Source organism: Gopherus evgoodei, chromosome 2, assembly GCF_007399415.2.
Source record: "Gopherus evgoodei ecotype Sinaloan lineage chromosome 2, rGopEvg1_v1.p, whole genome shotgun sequence".
NCBI classification, from domain to species: Eukaryota; Metazoa; Chordata; order Testudines; family Testudinidae; genus Gopherus; species Gopherus evgoodei.
This window is the reverse complement of record NC_044323.1, coordinates 85,283,939-85,310,515: the sequence shown is the minus strand read 5'-3', so window position 1 is coordinate 85,310,515 and position 26,577 is coordinate 85,283,939. Positions and strand designations below refer to the sequence as shown.

General features: G+C 40.3%; 1 protein-coding gene across 30 annotated transcripts in view; it reads left to right on the top strand.

The window, feature by feature from the left end:
- The window catches only part of CLASP2 (cytoplasmic linker associated protein 2), a 292,183-nt gene that overhangs the window by 259,309 nt on the left and 6,297 nt on the right, over positions 1–26,577 (top strand). For 29 of the 30 annotated variants that reach the window (XM_030551253.1, XM_030551236.1, XM_030551233.1 and 26 more), the window contains 7 exons: positions 2,339–2,445; positions 3,126–3,279; positions 5,517–5,745; positions 15,048–15,241; positions 17,236–17,364; positions 21,367–21,573; positions 25,400–25,516. In XM_030551253.1, coding sequence (XP_030407113.1) covers positions 2,339–2,445; positions 3,126–3,279; positions 5,517–5,745; positions 15,048–15,241; positions 17,236–17,364; positions 21,367–21,573; positions 25,400–25,516 — 1,137 coding nt within the window. The remainder of the gene's footprint in view (positions 1–2,338; positions 2,446–3,125; positions 3,280–5,516; positions 5,746–15,047; positions 15,242–17,235; positions 17,365–21,366; positions 21,574–25,399; positions 25,517–26,577) is intronic. The other variant, XM_030551246.1, reaches the window with a different exon arrangement.

Genomic DNA, 26,577 nt, shown 5'->3' with positions numbered 1-26,577 from the left:
CAACTCTTCATTGAGATTGCAAAGCGAATGAAGGGTCTTCCAGTTTCGTCTCAAAGAATCTCTTCATGGACTGCATCAGGGCACGCTATGATCTGGCAAAGATACCTGCCCCTGAGCTGATGGCATATTCCACAGGGGCCAGGCATCCTCAGTGGTGTTCCTGGCACAAGTCCCTATTCAAGATCACTGCATGGCAGTGATGTCTCATCAATCCACACCTTTACATTGCGCTGAGCAATTACGCAGCAGGCCAGAGATGATGCCGCATTTGGCAGAGCAGTGCTGCAGTCTGCCACCCACTGAGCTCCAACCCCTCCTCCTAGGAGATGCTTGGGAGTCACCTACTTGGAATCTACATGAGCATGCACTTGAAGAAGAAAAAACAGTTAGCTACCTTCTCTTAACTGTTGTTCTTTGAGATGTGTTGGTCATGTCCATTCCAAGAAGCATCTACCTGCCCCTCTGTCAGAGTACTCCAAAGAAACTGCAGAGGCGGTGGATCATCAGGGGCCTATATACATCGCCTGAAGGCGCAACTCCAGCAAGCTCCACAGCCAACTCGATGGATAATGCTAGAGGAAACTCCTTCTGACGACTGCGCACACCTTCTTGGAATGGACATGAACAAGGCATCTCGAAGAACAGTTACGTGAAAGTAGGTAACTGGTTTTTTTTTATTATGATTTTCAGTTGGGTTTTATTTATTTGCATGGGGCTTCTAATTAGGAATCTCCCTTAATTTATAGTTAACAATATTCTTATTTTAAAAAGAGGTGTGTGTATATATGTATTTCAAAAAGTTGAGAATTCTCAGCATTATTACTTTTAAGTAAACTGATCATGTTAGCTCTTGGTGCTCTTAACTTTCATAAACAGTAATATATCTCATGCCTATTTCTTTAGTTTCTGAAATTACTTATATCTAGCTAGGTTTCAGAGTGGTAGTTGTGTTAGTCTGTATCAGCAAAAACAACAAGGAGTCCTGGTGGTACCTTAGAGACTAACAAATTTATTTGGGCATAAGCTTTTGTGAGCCAAAACCCACTTCATCAGATGCATGGAGTGGAAAATACTGTAGAGGGGTATAAATATACAGCATATGAAAAGAGGGGAGTTGCTTTATCAAGTGGGGGGGGGTCAATGCTAACGAGCCAATTCAATTAAGGTGGAAGTGGGCTATTCTCAGCAGTTAACAAGAGGGAGTGGAAATCACTTTTGTAGTGCTAATGAAGCCAATGTAATCAAGGTAGCCAATTTCAAACAGTTAACAAGAAGGTGTGGGTATCAGTAGCGGGAAATTAGCTTTTGTAGTGACCCATCCACTCCCAGTCTTTATTCAGGCCTAATTTGATGATATCCAGTTTGCACATTAATTCCAGTTCTGCAGTTTCTCGTTGGAGTCTGTTTTTGAAGTTTTTTAGTTGAAGAATTGCCACTTTTAAGTCTGTTGTTGAGTGTCCAGGAAGATGGAAGTGTTCTCCTACTGGTTTTTGAACGTTATCATTCCTGATGTCAGATTTGTGTCCATTTATTCTTTTGTGTGTAGACTGTCCAGTCTGGCCAAGGTACATGGCAAAGGGGCATTGCTGGCACATGATGGCATATATCCCTGGGCAGTCAATAACAGACTTAAAAGTATCAGAGGGGTAGCCGTGTTAGTCTGGATCTGTAAAAGCAGCAAAGAATCCTGTGGCACCTTATAGACTAACAGACATTTTGGAGTATGAGCTTTCGTGGGTGAATACCCACTTTGTCAGATGCATGACTTAAAAGTGGCAGTTCTTCAACAAAAAATTTCAAAAACAGACTCCCACGAGAAATTGCAGAACTGAAATTAATTTGCAAACTGGACACCATCAAATTAGGCCTGAATAAAGATTGGGAGTGGATGGGTCACTACAAAAACTAATTTCCCCCTGCTAATACTCATACCTTCTTGTTAACTGTTTGAAATGAGCCACCATGATTACCTTGGCCTCATTAGCACTACAAAAGTTATTTCCACCCCTTCTTGTCAGCTATTGAGACTAGCCCACTTCCACTTTAACTGAATTGGCTCGTTAGCACTGACCACTACCACTTGGTAAGGCAACTCCCATCTTTTCATATGCTGTGTATTTATACCTCTCTACTGTATTTTCCACTCCATGCATCTGATGAAGTGGGTTTTAGCCCACAAAATCTTATGCCCAAATAAATTTTACTCTCTAAGGTGCCACAAGGACTCCTTGTTTTTATCTAGCTAGCTAGTCTCAGAACTTTTCTGGTGTTAAAAAATAAATATAACATTAATTTAAAAGGAAATGTTATTTTTTACTAGAATACCATTTTTTCATAGGGGTCAATGGGAAGTCCTTTAACAAGACCTACGCCACGTTCACCAGCCAGTTGGTCCAGTCCTCTCACTTCCCCAACCAATACATCACAGAATACTTTGTCACCAAGGTAATATAATGCTACATTCTAACTTTACATGTAAACTTGGTGTTATGGGTTTTTTTGTGTGTTCTCCTGAATTCCAACCTCACCAAAAACTGCAGAAAGAATTTTACCCAAGTTAAATCAACCATTGGGTACTTAGAATAATCACTTATTAAAAACTATTAACTAGGACCAATCTCCAGACAACTTAAAATTTTGGAGGGTAAAAGGAAGTAACCAGTGAAATGCTCTACAGCTTAATAGCCATTTCTACCAGTCTAGAGGATTTCATAGGTCATGTTTTTGATGCTGATGGATTTAGTAGTTAGAAATTTTAAATGTTAAAAGTGTAGGCAAGTTCACTGTAATAGTTTTATATTTTATATTTAATAGAGAAACTGTGCAGAAGCTCAAGGCATTAATACTTTAAGCAGTAGAGACTGGAGCAATAGTCTGCTTCCTCTTGCTGCTATTCCTAAATAAGCAAACCCCCTTGTTGGCCATCCAGTTCCACCACTTGAACTCCAAGTATCAGTCATTGGTGGTCTCCTTAACAAAGGAAGGCAGGGGTGCCATTGAGAGGCAGCCACCACAGCTCCCCCAGGAGTGTGGTTCCACTCCTGTAGCCCCACTCGTCAGTAAAATAATAGAAAATAAATTGAACCTTTTTATCTCCTTCTTCCATGTTTTCCCTGGATCTACAGTGCATTCGATTATGACACAGAAAACATGAATTCTGAAGATATTTATAGTTCTCTTCGTGGCGTCACTGAAGCCATTCAGAACTTCAGTTTCCGTAGTCAGGAAGATATGAATGAGCCTGTAAAACGAGATTCCAAAAAGGACGATGGTGATTCAGTGAGTGTTTGAATGACAACGCGAGGAGCTGATTAAGTACAGCTGAATTCTCTTTAAATTGATTTGTATATCTGGGGTAGAATTTTCAGAGCACCTAAGTACCATTTTCAAAAGTGCCGTAGGCCTTTATGATCCTAAATCCTATTGACTTTCAGTGAGACTCAAGGTCTTAAATGCCTATCCATTCCTATCAACCTTTTGAAAATGGGACTGAGGCTCCTTAAGGCACTTAGATGCTTTTGAAAATTGTATTTCTAGTCTTAAAGTAACCTGTTTATGTTAGAGCTGTCAAATTCTAACTACAAAAAGTCATGCTGCTATCAAGTCTATATAGAATGCCAGCACTTTAAAGCCTGTTGGACTATGGCTTTAGTTTTAACTTACAACTGCTTATTGGTGTTACCTGTTTTAGACTAAGTGATCTGCTTTATATTCTTGCTGTTGCACTGGAGAGAGACTGTATGATTTCTGTCCCCAAATAATATCATTTGAATGAAATATGTACTTCATGAAATCTCTTTCAAAGAGCAAAACTTTGAGTAAAAAGAATTCTAGACACGTTTTGATGTTTGTCCCTCAAAAGGAGCAAGTCCAAACAAATGTTTTATAGTGTTTAAAAGCTGTGGGCAAATTTTTCAAACTTGGGTATCTATAGTTCTGGAACTCAAGATCAACACAACTGAAAATCAGGCCAGTTATTTAGATGCTTAAATATAGATTTAAATACCTAACTCTAAGCTTCCCCTATGAAAATGTTGCTGTTTTGTGTTCAGTTCAAACTCCTAAGTCCTTTTTAGGCAATGTTCATACATACCATTTGAGAGGAAAGCTAAGCTTTCTGAGGGCTCATCTAAATGAACACTTAGTTCACACCAGAGTAGCATTTAAATCTATCCTGCACTAGCGTGCTGTTCACTATGGGTTTGTTAGGTCCCTACTTCTGTGCACTAAAAGTTCCCTAGGGCAGTGGTTCTCGAACCTTTTTTTCGCAGATCACTTGAAAATTGCTGAGGGTCTCAGCAAACCACTTAATGATCTTTCCAAATGTTGTTTGTACCATTAGCTAATTATTGTAAAGAGCTTTGGATAAAACCGCTATATAAGAAAAAATCTTAATAATAATAATCGTTTTTTGTTCTACAAATAAAAGCACACAACTCATACTTTAATATCAGTAGTCTTACCTTTCTAATGCGATGGATGTGCCCTCTCTCCCCTGCCATGGCAGCCCCGGAGCTGGGGCTGGGAAGGAGTACGGGTCTCTCCCTCTCTCCCCCACTGCAGCAGCCCCTGAGCTGAGGCTGGGAAAGAGGGCCATCTCTCCCCAGCAACTGCAGCCCAGGAGCTGGAGAAAGTCGCCTCTTTCTCTGGCTGCCGCAGCCCTGCACATCCCAAATTCCCCATCCCCCTAGTCACCCCACTGCCCCCTCCCTCCTAATCGTTCCAAGACCACCACCTCACCAAATATGTGCATCTTCTCCAGGGTTCAGGGACCTAATCAATGTAGCCATGCCTGCATGACTCCACTGATTAGGTGGGTCACCCTTCATTCTCTTGTGTGTGGCCATCCAGGCGCGCATCTTAGAGGAAACTATCCATGGACCACAGTTTGAGAACCTCTGCTTTAGGGTGCTCAGTACATGGCAGCAGGGCTCAGATGGACACTTAGTGAACGGCACAATAGTATAGAGTAGATTTACAACTCAGCCTGCTGCAAACTAAGTGTTCAAGCCATAAGTTTACACAAGCCATAAGTGTTGAGAAACAATGAGCCAATTTAAGATGTTAGTTGGTATTCTGTGGCACCCATGGAATCTCGCAAACTTTGTAGCTTGTCTTTGGATTGTCTACATGAGAACTTAGCACACAGCAATTTAGGGTGTGCATTTACAGCCCATTACCTACTCTGTACAACCCCCACATGTGGACACTGTTACTGTGTGCTAAGAGGGCCGTCATGTGCTTTAGCTTAACCCTTTAAAGTACTGGATTTTAAAGTATACTAAAAGCTAAACCACCCAAAAGCACTTTTAGTGCACAATAGGAGTCTTCACAAAGGAATTAGTGTAAAGTAGCTAGAGTGCAGTAAATGTACACCTAGCTTGCTGCACACTAACTTCCCTATGTAGACAAGACTGTTATTTGCTACTGTTAACCTAAGAGGAATAGCGAACTAAAAAGTGAGTGAGATATTTAATATGTTTATGGGGAGGGGTGTTTTTATTTTTTCCTGGCAGATTTGCAGTGGCTCTGGAATAGCGGATCTGAGAGCAGGAGGTGGAGCAATTGATACAGGCCGAACAGCTCTTGATAACAAAACATCATTACTTAACACAATGCCTCCCCACTCTTCTCCACGTTCACGAGATTATAACCCGTACAATTACTCAGATAGTATCAGTTCTTTTAACAAATCTGCTTTGAAAGAAGCTATGTTTGATGATGATGCTGAGCAATTTCCGGATGGTAAGTTCTAGATTCCATTCTTTGTTAGAGGGGAAATCATAAGATTTGTCTACATGTGTTGCATATAGTCATTAAGGTTTTCATGTAATAAATAGAGGGTAAGCTAAATTAGCTATACATACAAGTATCTGAAGGAACCAGACTGCTGATGCAATAAATCATGTTTTTCAGGCTAGGTTTATTGAATAGCAGATCCTATCTGAGTAATGTGAAAAGCAAGCAGTGTTACAGAAGCTATCAAACAAAATTCCAGTGTAATGGAATACGCAAGTTTTAATATTGTTCCTCATAAATACAAAGTTACAGGAAAAGTAAGGGACTGGGGATAAGAGAATTGCTAACTGTAGCATATACTATATATTTGGGCTCAGGTTATAGTAAGTATATTTTAGTGCATGACAGACAAAAAGAAAAAATATTTGTAGTTATGTTGCTTTATCTAATTTTTTTTCAATTTGTCAAGGGAAAAAAGATCTTTGTGAATTACATAATGGAAAAAGAAACTGGGTAAAACTAGTTTTGGCTACAGATGAAAGATTAACAGCACAGAGTTTTGGTAGTGAAATATTTTTATTTGAAACACAAGTCGGGGGTATATTGTGTTGACTTAACATTTTTTTAAATGCATGTGCTGAAAAGGTGGCTGCACTCAAATATGTTGACATAGATATTCAGCTTGCTGCTTTATAAGCTTGTTAAGCTAAATTTTAATCTTTTCCGGTATATTTTCTTGTAATGTTTATAACCAAATGTTTTATTTTGCATTTGTTTCCTTTTCTCATTCTATCTTGCTCATTTTTCTTCCCTAATTCTGTATCCTATAATAACATTTTCTATAGATATGGTGCTGGCTGTAGCTCCATTGTGAACTTTATGTTCCTAATTATCAGCTGGTCTGAACTGAGGCAAAACACTGATATCCAGCTCAGGATCTGGCCCCACATTCTTGAAACAAAAAGATGATGACCACTAAGATATCACCTTACTGAGAGTTTGGTTTGAAGTATGTCCAGAGGTAGCAGTATCCCCAGGATTATGCAGCACTGTTTTGTCTACCTAGCCCCCTCTCAATCACTACTCTTTCATACATGTCAATCAGTATAGTATCCTTTGTGATTTATTTATTTATATTGATATTATATTCAGTTTATTTTCCATTGCCCCCAGATACTCAGTGTATTGAAGTTGCTTGGATTGAAGGGAATGGTAGTTTAACAACTAGGTAGGGAACTTTTGTGGCTTTTGGTATTCCATTGCTGGTTAGAATATACACAACTAAATGGTAGATGGGCAAAAACAGTGGATTGTGGACCAGTGGAGAGATTCCTCTTTAAGTAAAGGAGAAGGAAGCTTGTAGTGCCTGTACAAGTTTACTAGTGTCTGGTAAACAATCTTTACTGTTCGATCAAGTAGACCTTGAGACACTTAAGTAAAATTATAAATTATTTGAATTTCTCTTTCATTTTGGTAAATACCTCATGTTCATTAAAAATACATTTATAAACAGTTTTAAAGTCTCATTCTAATGGTGTTTACCTTATCATACTTCTATCCATGCTCAGAAACAAATTCAAGTATATAGAAAAGTGATTTTGTTCATGATGAAATGATTTCATATTAAGTTGAATACGCAGATTTGTAATGAAGTCTTAACTTTTCACTTTTCTTTAACATAGAGCATACACCAGCAAAAGGCCCTTGGCCTCTTGACACTCCCAATTGTACATGCTGTACACCTTACTGAAAATCTCAAGGAAACCTTTTAAAATATGATGGCAATGCATAAAAATTGGAAGGGGAGATTGTTGCTGTATTGCTTCAGTAGATAGTGAATATTTTGAAATGAGTATTCAGTTATAGTCTAATCTTTATTATGTCAGTAAGAGTAGCTCTTATTAGAGACTGATGAGAAGGGATTTCTTCTGTCTCAACTGTAGTTCTGTTATTAAGCAATGATTTGCCATAGGAACTACCTGAAAGAAAACAATATACTCTCTGGCATTGTTTGTATTCAGATTAGTAATTGCACTCAGAGTGAGATTTATGAGATTCTCTGCTTGGAAAATTAACTTGTATTCAGCTTTATTTTCTTGAAACATCACCATTTACATAACTAGTTGTCAGCATTAACAGCCATTGTCAATTAGTCTTCAATTATATTTTATGTAAGATAAAAAAGTGTGCTATGTACTTGATCTAACCTAAGTGTAGTTCTATTTATTGACATAGCTTTTTACCAAGTGATGGTTGGGGTGAGTAAATGGCCAATGTTTGTGTTTTACTGTTTGTTTAGGAAGTTTTAACATCTTTACATATCACTGATAATGTAAACATAAGAAATGAAATGTTAATCATTACAACTCTTAGCTTAACATTATGCAATAATGTAATCATTACTCCTGGGGGGATTCTGCACCAAAAAATTCAAAATTTGGCATATTTTATTTGTCAAAATAATGCAATATAATCACACCAGTTTCAATTGTTTAGGTAATTTATTTGAACTACAATACAGAAAATATCACAATAACTATTCAGCATTTCCTAAACACAAGAAAGTTAAGTTTAAAAACACTTGGTAACTAATACCCTGCATTCAAGTTATAATTCTGGATTTTCATTTAAATTACATTACAGAACACCAAAGAGGAAAAAAAATAAGTAGAAAGTCATTTTAAATTGCTCAGACTTCCACACATGAAAGTAGTACAGTTTTGCTAATCATTGTCCTGGACTTGACTGGGTACTTTGGGAAGTGCTTGCTTCTGATTGTCCTGATATTTTATTAACTGCTTGGTAAATGTTTTATTTGTCCTCAAAGTCTTTTTTTTAATTATTTTTTTTAAATGGGTAAGTAAAATAAATTCTGAACTGTAATCTAACCCCATTGTGCCACTTTGGCACAGGAAAAATGTGAGAAAGTACATAGATCTTCCTAGCTGATTCCCTTACTGTAATTTATAAGGGTTTACATCACTGTGGCAATGTAGGGCCCTTAAAACTTTTACAGGTTTTATGCTCCTGCGGGAATTGACTAAGAATGGGAACAGTTAACTAACAATAGGGACATTAACAATATTACTATGCAGGCAGGCTGCTACATTTCTGGCTCCAGGAAAGGCCTTCCTCCTGCAAGTGTTTTCTTCTCCTCCTCCTCCTCCTCCTCTCTATCTCTCCCCCCACCCCCCTTGGCAGATTTGCATTTTTGTGTGCAGGGGACACAGAAATATGCAGGCCATTTGAATTCTGCACCAAGTAAAAATAATCAAATCTCTCTGTTTAGCAAGGTGTTATCATATTACAGTGTGAGCCTCCTTGCTTCCTTTACCACCAGGGACATGGTATTTCTGGTGATTTTAGTAAATTGAATGAAACTACTGACTTGACTTGTATTGATCATTCCAGGCTGTCAAACATTAGTGTTCCACATAATTGGAGACGCATGCTGGATTTTTTTCTTAGGATAACATAAGAATGGCCATACTGGGTCAGACCAATGGTCCATCTAGCCCAGTATCCTGTTTTCCAACAGTGGCCAGTGCCAGATGCTTCAGAGAATATGAACAGAACATGGCAATCAAGTGATCCATCACCTGTTGTCCACTCCCAGCATCAGCTAGTCAGAGGCCTAAGGACACCCAAAGTATGGGGTTGCATCCCTGACCATTTTAGGCCCATCAGTGTCTATTAGCTGTCCTCCATTAACTTATCTAATTCTTTTTTTAACCCAGTTATACTTTTGGTCTTTTCAGCATCCCATGGCAATGAGTTCCACGGGTTGACTGTGCATTTTGTGAAGAAATACTTCAGTTTGTTCGCTTTGAACCTGCTGTCCATTCATTTCATTGGGTGATCCCTGTTTTTGTGTTATGTGAAGGAGTAAATAACACTTCCTTATTCACTTTCTCCTCCCCAGTCATGATTTTGTAGAGTTCTATCATATTCCCCCCTTAATCATCTCTTTTCCAATATGAATAGTCCCATCTTTTAACCTCTCCTCATATGGAAGTTTAGCCTTAATAATTTTTGTTGCCGTTCTGTGTACCTTTTCAGTTGCTAATATCTTTTTCAAGATGGGGTGACCCAGCACTGCATGCAGTATTCCAGATATGGGTGTACCATCAATTTATGTAGTGGCATTTTGATATTTCCTGTCTTATTTATCATTTTCCTAATGGTTCCTAACATTGTTAGCTTTTTTGACGACTGCTGCACATTGAGGAGATATTTTCAGAGAACCATCCACAATGACTCCAAGATCTCTCTCTTGATGGGTAACAGCTAATTTAGATCCCATCATTGTGTATGTAGAGTTGGGATTATATTTTCCACTGTACATTCCTTTGCATTTATCCACATTGAGTTTGTTGCCATTTTGTTGCCCAGTCACCCTGTTTTGTGAGAGCTGTTTGTAACTCTTCACAGTCTGCTTTAAACTTCACTATCTCAAGTAATTTTGTATTGCTACAAACTTTGCCAGTCCCTGTTTGCACCCCTTTTTCCAGATCATTTATGAATATGTTGAACATTGCTGGTCCCAGTGCAGATCCCTGGGGGACACCGCTATTCATGTCTCTCCATTCTGAAAACTGACCATTTATTCCTACCCCTTGTTTCCTGTCTTTTAACCTATTACTGATCCATAAGAGGACCTTACCTCTTATCCTATGACTGCTTACTTTGCTTAAGAGCCTCTGGTGAGGACCTTGTCAAAGGCTTTTTGAAAGACCAAGTACACTGTATCCATTAGATCACCGTTGTCCACCTATTTGTTGACCATCTCAGAGAATTCTAATAGATTGGTGAGGTACAATTTCTCTTTACAAAAGAAATGTTGATTTTTCCCCAACAAATCGTGTTCATCTACATGTCCAGCCCTTGCACTGTGTCAGGTCAGATGCAGCCTCGCTGCCGAGTCCCTGTACTGGAGGAGGTGGGACATCAGGGTGAACTCCCACTTCAATGCAGCCAGTGGCCTGTGGTACCCACTGCTAGAAATGTGGAGATCTGGGGTTTTATTAATGGCCCCCGTCACAGACTTCCAGTATAACATTGGTCCCATCATTTAAGGCTTGATATCAAAGGGAGTCTTTCTATTGATTTTAAAAGACACCAAATAGGGGACTTAATTAACCTGTGCCTCAGTTTCTCCATAATACTTGCCTGCCTCACAGGAGTTTGTGTAAATTCATTGTTTTTGGTTAGGTTCTTTGAGGTCATCAGATGGAAAGTGCTTAGAAGTGCAGTTTTGCAAAGTGTTTTTTACAGTCCCAAAAGCTTTATGCTTCATTCATGCAGTAAAAACAACAAGGAGTGTAGTGGCACCTTAAAAACTAACAGATGTATTTGGGCATAACCTTTCGTGGGTAAAACACCACTTCTTCAGATGCATGGAGTAAAAATTACAGATGCAGGCATTATATAATGACACATGAAGGGAAGGGAGTTATCTCACAAGTGTAGAACCAGTGGTGACAGGGCCAATTCGATCAGGGTGGATGTAGTCCGCTCCAATTCGATCAGGGTGGATGTAGTCCGCTCCCAATAATAGATGAGGAGGTGTCAATTCCAGGAGAGGCAAAGCTGCTTTTGTAATGAGCCAGCCAGTCCCTATTCAAGCCCAAATTAATGATGTTAAATTTGCAAATGAATTTTAGTTCTGCTATTTCTCTTTGAAGTCTGTTTCTGAAGGTTTTTTTGTTCAAGTATAGTTACTTTTAAATCTGTTATAGAATGTCCAGGAAGATTGAAGTTTTCTCCTACTGGCTTTTGTATGTTATCATTCCTAATATCCGATTTGTGTCCATTTATTCTTTTTTGATCAGCATTCATGCAGTAGGCACTCCTCTCGATCACAGGAGAATTTAAATTTGGGACTTTATGGGATGATGACTCCTCCCACTGTGTGATGGTAGAGCAGCTTGCCAGAAGGGGGTTAGGAGCAGGGCCCCCATCATCACTTTACACAGTAGGAGGCAGGAGGGCTAGACAAAGATGCAAGGAGGCCAGCCAGCCTTATGCTATGTGTGCAGTCAGTCAGTGTGCTACAGGGAAGGCTGGATCACCCTATGCTGTCCTGTCCTCAGGGCCAGTGCCAGCTAAGCAGGACTGGGCAGCTGAGTCTAAGCAATAAATGGCCAGGAGTAATGGATCCCCCCCACCTGGGCCAGAGCCCTTCAGAGCGTTCCCACAGGTAAGCAATGGGCCAGGGGCAATTGTTTTTTTTACTTGTTCAGATTCTGCTATGGGCAGGGCCAGGGGAGTGCTCGGCATGGGGAGAGTAGGGAAGGAGAGAACTTGAGCAGCGGAAGCCTGAGGGGGAGGGGTATGGAGGGAAGGAAGTGGGGGGCAGAAGGAGGAGGAATATGGTGGCAGGGAGGAGAGGATAAGCATCATCTCTTTTCAGTGGATGGGAGATTACATTTGCCTGGTGTCTCATGAGAATGGGGCTGGGGATTTGGTTCCATCACCCCTGGGGATATATGGTCTGCTGGTCTGGTACATAAAGCTGGCACCACCATGCTGCCTCAGTGGGACTTTTTACCGGCTTGATTCTGTGAGCTAAGTGGGTATTATTGTTGAAGTAGCAGCCAGCCTTTATTTTACTGCCTGGATTCATCTCTAGCTGTAGCAGCCACTCCTCTTGGCAGTTCTTATTTATTGCCTGAGGCCATGGCTACGCTGGCACTTTACAGCGCTGCAACTTTTGCGCTCAGGGGTGTGAAAAAACACCCCCCTGAGCGCTGCAAGATACAGCACTGTAAAGCCTCAGTGTAATCAGTGCGAGCGCGGCTCCCAGCGCTGCAAGCTACACCCGTAAGGGATGTGGTTTACGTGAAGCGCTGGGAGAGCTCTCTCCCAGCGCTGGCGCTCCGACCACACTCACACTTTGAAATTTCAAGTGTAGCCATACCCTGAGGTGCTTACTGCTGTTGGAACAATAAACATAGGAAGCCCTCTAGTTTGTTTGTGTGAAGAAGTGAAAATGAGGTGGCAGTTTTTTGCAGTCTAACTCCAGCCATTTTCTTCCTGTCAGGGTGTAAATGCCATCTGAGGGTGAGGCCTGATACCTTGTTTTATTGTGTGAAGGAAGGACAGAGATTTCTCAATTAGCTTTAACTGCTGCTTGCCATTATATGTTCCCCCGGATCAGTGAGGGGGTCGAGGCACTTGAAAGGGCCATTTTGCAGGCTGCCTGCATGTCAGCTATCAGAGTATATCAAAAAACCTGTGACTGACATTTTTTATTCCCAAGTTTAGTGCTTTTAATTAGGTACCTTCTGCATATCCTGTCTTCACAAACACCATCTGGCACAGAATGGAAAACATGCTCCATTTTCTTTAGAAAGAAATTGCAGAAAAGTGGAGGAGGGTTTTCAAATATATATGTATTTTTCATTTGCTTGGTTTCAGGGATTTGGCTGGAAGGAGATGCGCATGTGGTGAGGGAAGAGAAGAGGGAGCCAATGGGGAGGAGGTGGGGCATGGAGCAGAGCAGGGGTGGAGTATGAGTCGGGCCACAGGCAGAAGAGGCTGTCTAGGGTGCTACTGCCTCCCCAAGTGGAAGCTTCACTCACCATCCATGATCTTTACTATAGTTTCAACCATTTTGCCTGGAACTGAAGTTAGGGTTACCACCCTGTAATTGCCATGATTACCTCTGGAGCCTTTTTTAAAAATTAGTGTTGCATTAGCTATGAATTCATACTATGCATTTTAATTTAATTGTTTGGTACTCAGAGCAGTATTATACAATGTCAGTCCTTCAAAAACTGCTAAATTTCTTAGCAGATGAACTTATGCAATAACCTTTGAATGCGTGAAGTCAGCAATGTTGATGAGAATATCATGCTGATTAAATTTATACTGTGGAATTAACCTGTCAGGGCAGAATATATGCCTTGTTTCCCTAATATAATGTCCATATATGTTCCCAGTAATAAAATTTATCATGGTATCTTATCTTCAGTGTCTGTGGTAGGACTAATGTGGCCTGGGTAATAAAAATTATCATACTCAGTAAAAGTTCTCTGTTCCAGTCCTCTGTACTAATTAATGACTATCATATCATCAAAAAACAGTTTCCTTTAGGTGGACATTAATGGTCCTTGTAGAGAATTTGCAAAGCATGCATTATTAGTCATATAAACTCTAACATACTCATTTATGGACTAAATGGAGAGAGCTGCTACTTGAATAAACATTTTTGTTTTCATGTATCCATGTCCTTGGCTATTCGTCCAAAAGAGAGGATAAATAGAACAAGTGGAGTTTTACTCTCTGCACTGAGTAAAAGTTTTGATCTAAAATATTCAGTAGATGGTAAACATTTTACTGAGGCAGTTAAAATTTACACAGCTCTAATGAATTCACTTTTTACTAGTTTCTTCTCCCCAAAATGACTTGTTACTAAATAGTAATAACGTAATAAACTCAAGGACTGATTAACTTGGGATATATCTGTATGTGATGTCATAAAAAATTTTGTTGCAGAAATTTCACTTGTAGCTTAATGTCAACATGAAATAGCCCTAGAGAAAGATACAAGACTCTGTTTAATTGCCATGTTTTGCAGATGTGAGAAAATTTGACTCCTTCCATCCTACATGCCTTGTAAAATAGAAGTTTATTTGAGAGAGAGATTTTTTTGTTTATATGTTTTACCTTTTTTCCTTCAAAAAGTACTGTGAGGTTCTTAATGTTCTGCCTGTAATGCAAGACACAGGCAGAAGACATGAAAGTTCCCTTTTCAAAGGCCAGAAATGTCTTACTATTTGCTAACGAAGTAAAGACAACTTGATATTTGAATTCACATTGGAGACCAGGTTTTATTGAAGTTTTGCAGGCATCTTGGGTTGACTGCCCAATCTGTATAAGTATCAGTCTAGTTATTCATGTCTTGTTCATCACTATGGTATCCCTCCCCAATATTGTTTTAAATTCTCCTACACAGAGAGCTTGTCTTAGGGACAGCAGCCTGAGCAGCCGCAGTCCTGTGGAATTCCCAGTCTAGTTAGCTTCACATACCTGTTCAGTCATTGGAAGATTCAAGCTGTCAGTTTGCAAGTTGTTTTTTGCCATCATGCCAGACATTTGTTTCTTAGGAATGCTGACCACACTGAAAATACAATATTTGTGTTTATTTTGAGGGTAAAAATCTCCTTGCAGACAGAGCTGAGAAAAATAAACAACAGTTTCTAGGCTGATAGGCCTTAAAACTATCTCTGCATTATGTGATAGGAGTTGTTTTTTTTATCAACTCTGCAATTTGAGGAATATGTCCATTTATTCCTTTTTAATAGAGCTCCCCATGGACCATTCTGATCTGGTTGCAGAATTGCTGAAGGAATTGTCAAACCATAATGAGAGAGTTGAAGAAAGAAAGGCTGCTTTGTATGAGCTTATGAAATTGACTCAAGAAGAGTCCTTTGGTGTTTGGGATGAGCACTTCAAAACAATACTACTTCTGTTACTTGAAACTCTTGGGGACAAAGAGGTAAGTTCATACTAACCCAAAGTTGACTGTGCACGGAAGTTGCTTTTGACATTAGGGCCCATTCTTCAGTAACACTTCACATGGATGAAATTCATATTGGGTTTAAATAGTATCTCTAGAAGGGGATAGACAAGTTGCTGGTAGTAGTAAAATACTTTTTAATGACCGTCTACAAATGGGGCCTAACACAATGCCATTAAATTTAGAATAATCTCAGTCCCCCAAAAAGTAAAGAGAGACAGTAGTCATGTTTATTTTACAGGATTTTTTTGTCTTTTGGGTTCTCCCAGTATCCAGTCTTGTTGACTCTCACTCTGTCCAAAGTTCTGTGCATTAGGCAGACACAATCCAGCATCTGGTAATGAACTGGATAGGGGTCAGGTACATGGCTTTTTCTTCATACAACATATTTATGTTGAGATAGCAATTTAAAAAAATAAAATACAAAATAACTGAAAAATACATATCCTTTTGTATCAAAAAGGCATTTATCTGATTCTCCCTCCCCGTTTCCTATACTGGCTTCATGTTTCAGGTGATTTTTGTGGTGGATGACAATATAATGCATATATATTATGCACAGCGGGTACTATTAGTTTGAACTCTCGGGTGGGAGTTATGGAAGCTTAAAATTGGTTGCTCATCCTTTTTTTACCTTAGGGTTTGGGGATATTTAGCTAATAACTATGAAATTCTAAGTATTTTTATTTGTAGGTCACCTTCTAAGTGGGCCATGCAAAGCTTGCCTTTAAAAATGTATAATTAAGAAGTATGTGTATACTAGGGATGCAGATATCATTTAAAAGGTTAACCACTTAAACTATAAAATTAAATTGTTTAACCGGATAACCAATTAAAGGGAGAGGGGACCAGGTACCTAGTTTGTCCCGATGTGGCCTCCGCAGACACTCCATGCCACCCCAGCAGCAGCTTCCCTTCCCTTCACTGACAGTGCGCCATCCGCCTGCGCAGCCAAACCCCTTCCAGTGGCAGTGGGGGAGACCAGGGACGATGACTACTACTACTACAACACACACACACATATACACACACACACACACACACCTCTCTCTCTCTCTCTCTGCCCCGACTGGGCTGGGGCCAGCACAGCTGGGGCACAAGTCACTCTCTGTTGCAGGAGAACCAGTTCAACACCCACACGCGGGAGATTAAGTTACTGTGAATTATCGGTAAGACTAATACTTACCAGTTAAATATTTAACTGTTTAACATTTTACATCGCTAGTGTATACATCTCCCTCCTACCCCATATTCTTCTCTTTTGGAAAGGTGGTTTCCCTAGCTTTCTGGGAGGATACGAAACCTAGCTTTCGCTAGCCCCTGCTATGTTCCAAGGTATAAAGTTCTAAAAGACATACAACATTATGTATAGGAAATACATTTTAAGTAATTTTAGAGGTTTCTAAAATGTAGTTGCTATAATTGGTAAGTCCCTTTCAGTTCAGTATAATTAGACTTACTATAATTACTATACCATAGTTAGACTTGTAACTAGACATTTCTTCTCAATCAGAGAGGCTCAAAAATTGAATAACATTTTTTAAAACTAAAATATTTCTAAACCATATTTTTTGTAAAGTAAGTGATTTAGACAAAATCTGGGAATAGTATTGTGTAAAGGTTTTATTGGCACTCACTTGGGATGATCTGCATATGTTGCTTGTGATTTTGCAGGCGTATGTTGTATCTACATATGTTACTTAGTAAAAACTTCATAACACCATGTAAGATATATGTATAGAGCAGGGGTGAGAATATGGGTTGTGATGATATAATGTTTTTTCTGGTAGTTCCATATGCTTAGAGCTTGAATGAATAGGCTTGTACTGTATGCATTCGGGGGGGAGCATATTATAATTTACCTTAGATTTCCACTATCAAACAAGTTTGTGTCCAATTGCTGAGCTAATATTAAAAGCACATTGTCTGTTCAAAGAGAAATAACTCAATTATATACAATATTTAACCTTTAGCATGCAATCAGAGCTTTGGCATTGAAAGTTTTAAGAGAAATTCTAAGGAACCAACCAGCAAGATTTAAAAATTATGCAGAGCTTACAATTATGAAGACACTAGAAGCTCATAAGGATCCTCATAAGGAGGTTAGTAAGCGGCTCTGTGTGTTTTGTGTATTTGAGGATGTGACACATGTCAAAGCACAAATCAAATGTAATGTTCAGAAAATATGCTTGATAAATGATTCAAATGCCAGTGGGGAAGTAATTGGTTTGATAGTCAAGGATTCAGCAAATATTGGTTAATAAAGGCATGCTATAGTAGGAAAGATTGCTATTTTATAGACCCTGAAATGCACAATTTCAGCCTTAATAAAGTGGATTCCTACTTAGCTGTTGTCCCCAAATGACACACAGATGCACCGAACTAAATAGCATCCCATGGATCACTTTCAGTACTACAAAAAGGATAAAGGAAATTGCCTCCCTATAAAGCTATAGGTTCTGGAAGAAATGTGTACATGGGGAAACATTTTTATATTGTATTATCACCATCACATTTTTGCTTTTCAAAGTGTATTTCTCAGAAAAGCAGAAGCATAAAATGTATGCTACATCTAGTTCAACAGAGGGAAAGGTAAGAAGATGCATCTTGATACTATTTTTGTAAACAGAAGAAAAGGAGCAGATATCTTTCTCATCATGTTAGTACGTCTCTAAAACAAATTAATCTGACTGCAAGTTGCGTCTGCTACTGCAGATTTAGAAGCTCTTTAAAAGTAAGCAAAAGGTGTCAGTGGAAAACCCTATGAGAAACTATTTGTATGGCATGGTGTTGTTGCAAAGAGCATATATGATGGTTCTGTGTCCATTGATGATTTCTAAAATGTTTTGTAGCAACATGGTTAATCCAGAGCCTGGTAATCCATTTTAATAATATACAGAAATGCTCTCAGTTATGCATAAAGATACCAATACTTTAGAAATTCCTTGACATGTTGTTTGCTGTAACATATATGCTGTTAATAGTGCGACTTAATGTTTTTAAACTGTGTGCAGTCATGAGGGTCATGCAGCTTTAACCATGTCCCTTCAAACAGAAGAACCCTGCCCTGCCACTGAAATCAGTGCAGTATGGGACTGCAGCTTTTTCCTTGCCTAGTATCTTTGGCCAATTAGTGGCTGGGTGGAGTGATGGGGGAGACAAGAAATTTTGCATCTGGCCTTGCACTGTGTTCCTTTGACCAACAGCTCCACTGGGCATGTGTTGGAGGATGAGACTGAACATGACAAGGGTCCACAGCTCTATCCCATCCAGTTTTTTAGCCAAATTATACTATTAGGGGGACATGCTTGAAAGTTCTTTTCTCATAGCGTTGGTGCAGCAATAGAAGGGGAGCAAAGGGAAGACATGGATATGACAGGATAACCAGGTGATGCAGAGTGGGGGTAGAAGATAAAGAAGGAAAGGGAAAATACAGTGAAATTAGGTGTGGAAGGTAAAAAGCAGAGGGTGGGAAAACATGTGGAGAGAAGGAAGCCATAGTAGTACGTTTTCTCTCACGTGCGCATATGAAAAATCCCAGATGTAGGACATACACATGGGAGGTGGAGAGGGGGCAGAACAGGAGACATAATTGAATTGATATATAAAAGAAAATAACTACAATGTCCACTGTAAAATTAGGGTTTCCAGGTGCCCAGTTTTCGACTGGAACACCCTGTCAAAAAGGGACCTTGGTGGCAGAGCCACTGACCAGGCTGTTAAAAGTTCGGTTGGCACAGGGTTGGCAGGCTCCCTATCCATCTCTGCACAGCTCCCCAGAAGTGGAAACATGTCCCTCTGGTTTAGGGGCAGCCAGGGGGGCTCTGCATGCTGCCCCCACTCCAAGCGCAGGCTCCACAGCTCCCATTGGCCTGGAACCGCAGCCAGTGGGAGCTGTGGGGGAGGCCCTAGCAGGCAGAGCTAGTGCACAAAGCTGCCTGACTGTCCCTGCGCCTAGAGGCTGAGGAACATGTCACTGCTTCAGGGGAGCCATCTGAGTTAAGCACCACCGCTGCCCCAACCCTGAACCCTTGCCCAAACCCAAACTCCCTCCTGGAGCCTGCACCTCAGCCCCCCACCTGGAGCCCCCTCCCGCACCCTGAACCCCTCATTTCTGGCCCCACCTGAGAGCCCCTAGCCTTAGCCCTCACCCCAACCCCTTGCCCCAGCCTGGGGAAAGTGAGCAAGGGTGGAGGAGAGGGAGCGACAGAGGGATGGGGATGAAGTGAGTGGGGAGGGTGGCCTCGGAGAGGTGTGGGTCCTCAGGACCAGGGCGGGGCAAGGTTGTTTGGTTTTGTGCAACTAGAAAGTTGGCAATCCTATATAAAATTAAGCAATTTACATAAATATTGCTTTTGAGGTTGATAGGCAAAGAAAGTCAGACGTAAACATTCCTCTAATTTTTTAAAATTTAACTTTCACCAGTGTGTTTCCCCCCGATTTTTTTACCTATGTAGAACTAATTGATTGCCTGAGCTCAGGCTTCTGAAACTTGTGACTGCAGTCTCTCCCAGGCCCCACCCCTCTCACATTACTTTCTCATTGTTTCCTCTTTTTCCTCCCTCCCTGTTTATTCCATACAGTATATTCATTATTACATTCTCTCCATCACTTGTTTTCCCTTCCCATTCCACACCCTTTCCTTCACTGTGTTAATGAAAGAGAGAAACAAAGGGAGAAAGGGGGGCAGAGTTGGGGAGAGAACAAGAGCTTTGTAGACTCTTCTTCCTCACCGCTCCTGTGAGTCCCAACACACGATCGCCAGATGTGACAGGGAGTGTCTTGGTGCATTCACCCCTCCTACTTCACTGGAAGTGGACAGGGAAAGTGCAAGCCCTGGCATGTGAGTTCAAACTCACCCTACCCCCTCCCAGAAGCAACCAGTGAAAGGGGACATTCTAGAGCAGGTGTGGCCACCCTGAACCTGAGAGAGAGCCAGAATTTACCAATATACATTGCCAAAGAGCCACAGTAATACATCAGCAGCCCCTCATCAGCTCCACCCCGCCTCCCACCCACTGGCAGTCCCACCGATCAGTGCCTCTCCCTCCTTCCCCGAGGGAGGATCGAGGGCATGGCAGGCTCAGGGGAGGAGGCAGGAAGGGGTGGAGTGGTGGCAAGGCCTGTGGTAGAGCCAGGGGGTTGAGGAGTGAGCACCCCCCAACACATTGGAAAGTTGGTGCCTGTAACTCCAGTCCCGGAGTCAGTGCCTATACAGGGATCCGCATATTAACTTCTGAAGAGCCGCATGTGGGTCCGGAGCCACAAGTTGGCCACCCGTTCTAGAGCTTCACGTAGCAAGCAGCACTCTGTACATCACAGAGCTGGCTGTGTGCTGTGTCAGCCAGCAGGGAGCACAGTTGCAGAGCATGTCTTTTTGGGTAGAACCCCTGTCCAGTATCCCCATTTGTCAACATCCTCTTGATCTGCGAGCTGTTAGCACCCAACTAATAACTGTTATGTTACCTTACTAAATCCTCTATTAGCTGAAGATTCTGGTGCAAATTTTTGCTATTTTTTTCTAACTTTTATGCAAGTTAGACTTAATTTTAGAAGTAAAAATGTACTGTATGTGCTGTTGTCTAAAATAATTTTCTTGAATGAATGGAAAATCTGTGTCTTTGATCAGCAAGGACCTACAAGAAGTAGAAAGTTACAGTAAGGAAATTGGGTGTTAAAAATATTAACAAAAACTTCAACAGTCTGTCAAGGATGGATGTGAAATAGCAATCACTAAAGAGATTCCAGGGTTGACTCAGCACCTATTGTCAGGGAGACTTGGGGAATGTTGATGTCTGTATCACCACAATGCAGAGGTTAGGCCTAGATTATTTTCCACAGTTTCAGAAGAGCCGCTTGCATTTAGAATCTGCTGGGTGCCGAGGATTTTTTAAAATTTGTCTCTAATTGTATCTTCCAGTCCAAATCATTTTACAGTACTGTAGAGCTGCAGTTATATAATTAAATTGTAAATAAAACTAAATAAAAATACAAACACATATTCATTTCACTGCAAGGTTCAAGAGCAGAACTGTCAGGATTTAGATTGCACAAGCCTTTTTTAAAAACTATTTTCTCCATTGTTTTATTTAATCTTTTTTTAGGTGGTGAGATCTGCTGAAGAAGCTGCTTCAATGCTGGCCACTTCCATTAGCCCAGATCAGTGCATCAAAGTACTTTGTCCCATTATCCAAACTGCAGATTACCCCATTAATCTGGCTGCAATCAAAATGCAGACAAAAGTGATAGAGAGAGTATCTAAAGAAACGCTTGCTCAGCTTTTACCAGAGATTGTGCCAGGTCTAATACAGGTAAGAAACCATAGCAGATGTAAAGAATTAAACCAGAAGTTTAAATCTCTTAAGTATTTCACTCACCTCTCATGGAAAACTAGTAGATGGTTGCATTTGTGGCCCGGTGATGGGGTGTATAAAGCCCACACTGGCCCAAGAATGTTTAGAGAGCGCTTGAGAGCTCTATCTGGTAGACCTGAGGAGGGCGTGGTCAGGTTGAGGGAGGAACTGAAAATTAAGCGTGTGTGACAATCTCCTGGGAGGAGAGGCTGTATAAGGAAGGATGGGGAGTGGGAGAAAGGTATAGCTGCAGAAGTCAGGATTAGCTATGTAGTGAGCCCAGTGTTTCAAAACTGCCCTGTAAAGCTCTCCCTTCATTTCTTAAAATTAGATATTTTAAGAATGCGGGGGGGGGGGGGATTTAGTTTTTGGAAAGAGAGTCCATGAAGTGACTTTTCTTTTGTGAAGTTGTCCAAAGAATGAAAACATTGGAAAATCAGTTTTGGGGCAACAGAGGTCTGGTTTTGTATTGATGTGCAGAATAATCTAGCAGTTATTTACCGAATTTAGTTATTTGCTGTTTTTAATTGTGCCATTGATTAGAAATGGCTCTCATTTACTTCAACAGACCATAATGCATGGAATCCTGCTTTGAGCAGGGGGTTGGACAAGATGATGTCCTGAGTCCCTTCCAATCCTGATATTCTATGATTCTATGAATCCCTAAGATCTTAGAAACATTAAAAAACGTTTATCCGGATGCAGCACATTTTCAGCCTTTAGATTAGATTGCTTGAAACCATTTTAGTGATACTTTATTTTCAGGAAGATTTCTTAATCTAGTAGCTAGTGATGACATTGCTAGCTAGATATTGAGATTAACATTTGAGAAGTCCTGGTTTATGTTAAATAAATAATATTATGCAGTCGTCATGTTTATGTTCCGCATGCTGATCTCTACTAAATCATTAAGAATCTTAATCCAGTGAGGTTATGATTTCACCTATTAGATGCTCAGCGCATTGCAAGATCTTACCCTACATTTGGGTGACTTAAATTGGCTCTATTAAATCAGTTTAAATGTTTTGAAAAATTGCGGGGGAGTAGCTCAGTGGTTTGAGCATTGGCCTGTTAAACCCAGGGTTGTGAGTTCAATCCTTGAAGGGGCCGCTTAGGGATCTGGCACAAAAATCTGTCCAGGGATTGGTCCTGCTTTGAGTAGGGGATTGGACTAGATGACCTTCTGAGGTCCCTTTCAAGCCTGATATTCTATGATTCTAGATACCACATAATATTTTTCTCTGTTCCTTTAAAATAATTTTTATTTTCTTTTGTATAAAATCCACTATTTTAAAAATGAGAAAGAGAAGATAGGGCCACAAAGCATATGTCTACATTGCAATAAAACACCTGTGGCTGGTCTGTGTCACCTGACTCGGGTTCAGGCTGCGGGGCTACAAAAATTGCAGAGGATGTTTGGGCTTGGGCTGGAGCCCAGGCTCTGAGATCCCATGAGAGGAAGGGTTCCAGAGCCCAGGCTCCAGACTGAGGCCAAACATCTATACTACAATTTTATAGCCCTCCCTAGTCCAAGCCTCCATGAGTCCAAGTCAGCTCACATGGACCAGCCATGGATATTTTATTGCACTGTAGACATACCCAAATGGTCTCATAGCTGAGCTGAGGTTTGGATAGGGCAGAGTGAAGTATAGCTTAAATGTTTTTAAACTTTGCTTTATGTTAACCAGTGTACTAAAATGGAAAATTTTGTACCAGTTCAGCTGTGCTTCTTTCCAGTATTAATTTTTTGGCACAAAAGATATTTTTACAGTGCCATCATAATTCTCCTTTTAGGACGTGCAGGAAATGTTGCCATTAGTAATTTCATTATAAGAACCTGTTTTCAGTTACTTATAATTTTGCCAAACTTAAGAGTTTGGACTGAAATTTCTATGCTATGTCCTTGCTATGTGTGTTAGGCATGTGAGATTGTTTTTTGGTTTTGGTTCTGTTTTTTTGTGTTTTTTTTTTGGCAGGGAGGGAAGTTTTAGTAAAAATAATTCAGCCATTTCCAAGAAATAGATTAGGGGAAAATGCATTGTATTGCCCACGTTAAAAATAATAATAATCCTGTCTCTATTTTGTTCCATGCTTCGGACCAGGGACTTGAAATTTGGTGGTGTTGAGGCAGGAGGAGTCGCCCTCTTGTGAGGGATGCCTTTTTTTGCTATCCCCATGAAAACTTGCCCATATTTGGACAAGTCAGAACACTTCTGTTTGCTCATGCTCAGGAGAAACTTGCTAGACTTTGACAGCTAAATTCTCCAAAGATTCCACCTGTACTTGGTATATTCTAGCCCAGCTCTGCAGGATGATAGAAGGGAAGAGGGGGACACAAACAGCAGGAGCTGCGGGAAGGGCAGGAATAGAGGATTGGGGATAGGCACAGGAGCCAGGGAACGAATAAGAGCAGAAGAGGGGGATAGGAGCCAGATGGGGATGGCAGGGAAGAAGCTGGAGAAAAGAGGCTAAGAACAGAAGAGGACAGGGAGAGGCTGAATGAAATGGGAAAAAGGGTCTCTTACCACTAGCAAACACTCCCTTCAGAACCTGGAATTTAACCTGGTAGTTCTGAGTCTGCATTTTTCTACTGTCAGCAAATAGTTGTGAAACCTACCGGCAAAGTGTGTGTGTCATCCTACTCTAGTGTTGGTCCACATGGAGGATGGCAACCTGCTGCTGTTGCCAGTTACTCCATGAGCTCAAATGGTAGATATCTGTGGACCTAATGGTCCAAACTCTGTTGATGTGTTAAGTTGAGTGTCAGTCTGATTCCACAATATTTGGTTGGCGGTGTTTAAAAGAATTAAGAAGTTAAATTTTTAAGAAGCTAGCATTAAATGTGCATTACGGTTGTGACAACAAGCTCTCAAAGGTTAGGAAATTCCAGAAATAAGGTTGCACAGGCAACCATATGGTTACCTCACTCTTCAGGGACCTCTCATAGGAGAGAATCCCTTTGTAAGATGCGGATTCTTTTCTCAAGAAGAAAGTCAAAGATGAGGTTCCTTAGCAACACCAAGGGAAAGGATTTTACATCTGCTATTTCCTGATCCCCAAGATGAATGACAGTCTGACACCCATAGTGTACCTCAGAAACCTCAACAAATACGTAAGAAAATTCAAGCTCAGCAAGTTGGAGTTCATGCACTCTTTCAGAAAGCACTGCTCCTCAGCCTTAGAGTTGCATTCTGATGCTCAGTTTGAGAGAGCAGCACAACAGTCCATATTTAACTAAGAACTCCACCTACCATCATCCCGCTGATATCCCACAAATGGGTGTGCACAGAGATGATTGATGAAAAAAGAGATTACTAACCAGTAACTATTGTTCTTCAGAAATCGTCTCTGTATATTCATACTACCTACCCCCTTCCTCTCGACCTCAGAGTTCTATATAACATCTGGACTTGACAGTTAGAGGGAAGGAATTGAGGTGGTTGGTGGATGCATTCTTGTCGAGTAGGGCAATGATGTTGCACGCATGCAAGATCTTTCATGCTTCTCAATGGACATGGATTTTCAAGGCAGTTCCACAGTTCTATGCTTGGGGCACCATATTCCACAAGTGTAAATGCACAGAGGTGACTCTCAAAGAACAAATAATCCTCTGTTTATCTGGGCAAGTTTAATTTTGGCATTTTCTAACTTGAGAGTGGTTCTCTTGGTAACTTTAACATTCATTTAGTGTGATTTTTTGGGGGGGGATATATCTATAAAAAGAAATCTCTCTTGGAATTTTAGTCATATGCTAGGTATTAATGTTCATTTCCTTGCTGCCTAGGGTTATGATAATTCGGAGAGCAGTGTTCGTAAGGCTTGTGTTTTCTGCCTTGTAGCCATTCATGCAGTAATTGGCGATGAACTAAAACCACATCTCAGTCAACTCACAGGCAGCAAAGTAAGTGGAGGATGCCATTTACAGAAATCCTAGTCCCTAATTGCATGTATTTGTTTTCAGTGTAGTTGTGAGCAACTATTAAAACTAAGGAAGTATATATCTGAAGGAATAACAACCCAGGTTGCTGAAGCTACTAGCAAACAGAAAGGATCAAGGTGACTTTCATATGTGAGACTCAAAAATATGCAAACCATAAGTCCAATCTTCATGCAAGTGAATTTCTCATTGATTTATAAGAAATGCTGAATTAAGCCCCATATTTTGCTGTGTTAGATTAGATGTGGTTATATTATAAATTAGCTCAAAAGCACAACTGTGCTTCAAAATATTAAAAAAATTCTCCTTGAAAAATTAGATTAAGAAACCTTTGCATAAACATCCGTAAGATGGTTGAGTACACCTTCAAAATCAATGTATTTATTTAGTGTTGTGTGTATATTATGTAAAATGGTAGGTAATTCCACAGTGAACATAATCAGTGTACTGACTTTCATCTCCACCATTGCTCCATCTGGTGTTGCCTTTTGAAAATGTCATTGTTTGGTGGGAGATAAATGTACAGTAGAAGTAAATTAACCAATTATGTTTCTGTCTGTACCTTTCCTTAAGTAATTTGCATGCCACAACCTTTTAAGTACATTTTATTTCTGTATTATTTGAAAAACACAAAATCTTTAATGCATCTTTTTGGATGGCTGCACATTTGCAGAAAAATTTAATTTACATAGAGACAATTGAACATTATATATCATCTTGTCCTGGAAAATAAATAAGACGACTCACTTTTATGCATTATGATGAGTGATAAGATACAAAACTTCCACTGTGTGGATATTGCCCCTCCCCGCCCCTTTTTTTAACATGATTTTACATAGGGTGACCCAAAACCAAGGACTTTTTAGGGAATAGAAACCCCACTTACCCTGAGCATTAAGGGCTCCCAAAACCCTTCCAGTGACTAGATTCAAAATGGGTTTTCTCCTATAAAAATAACACCAACTTATTCACAGTGCCTCTAAAATTTAGGAATAATAATCATTAACCCCAGCTCAACTACTTCA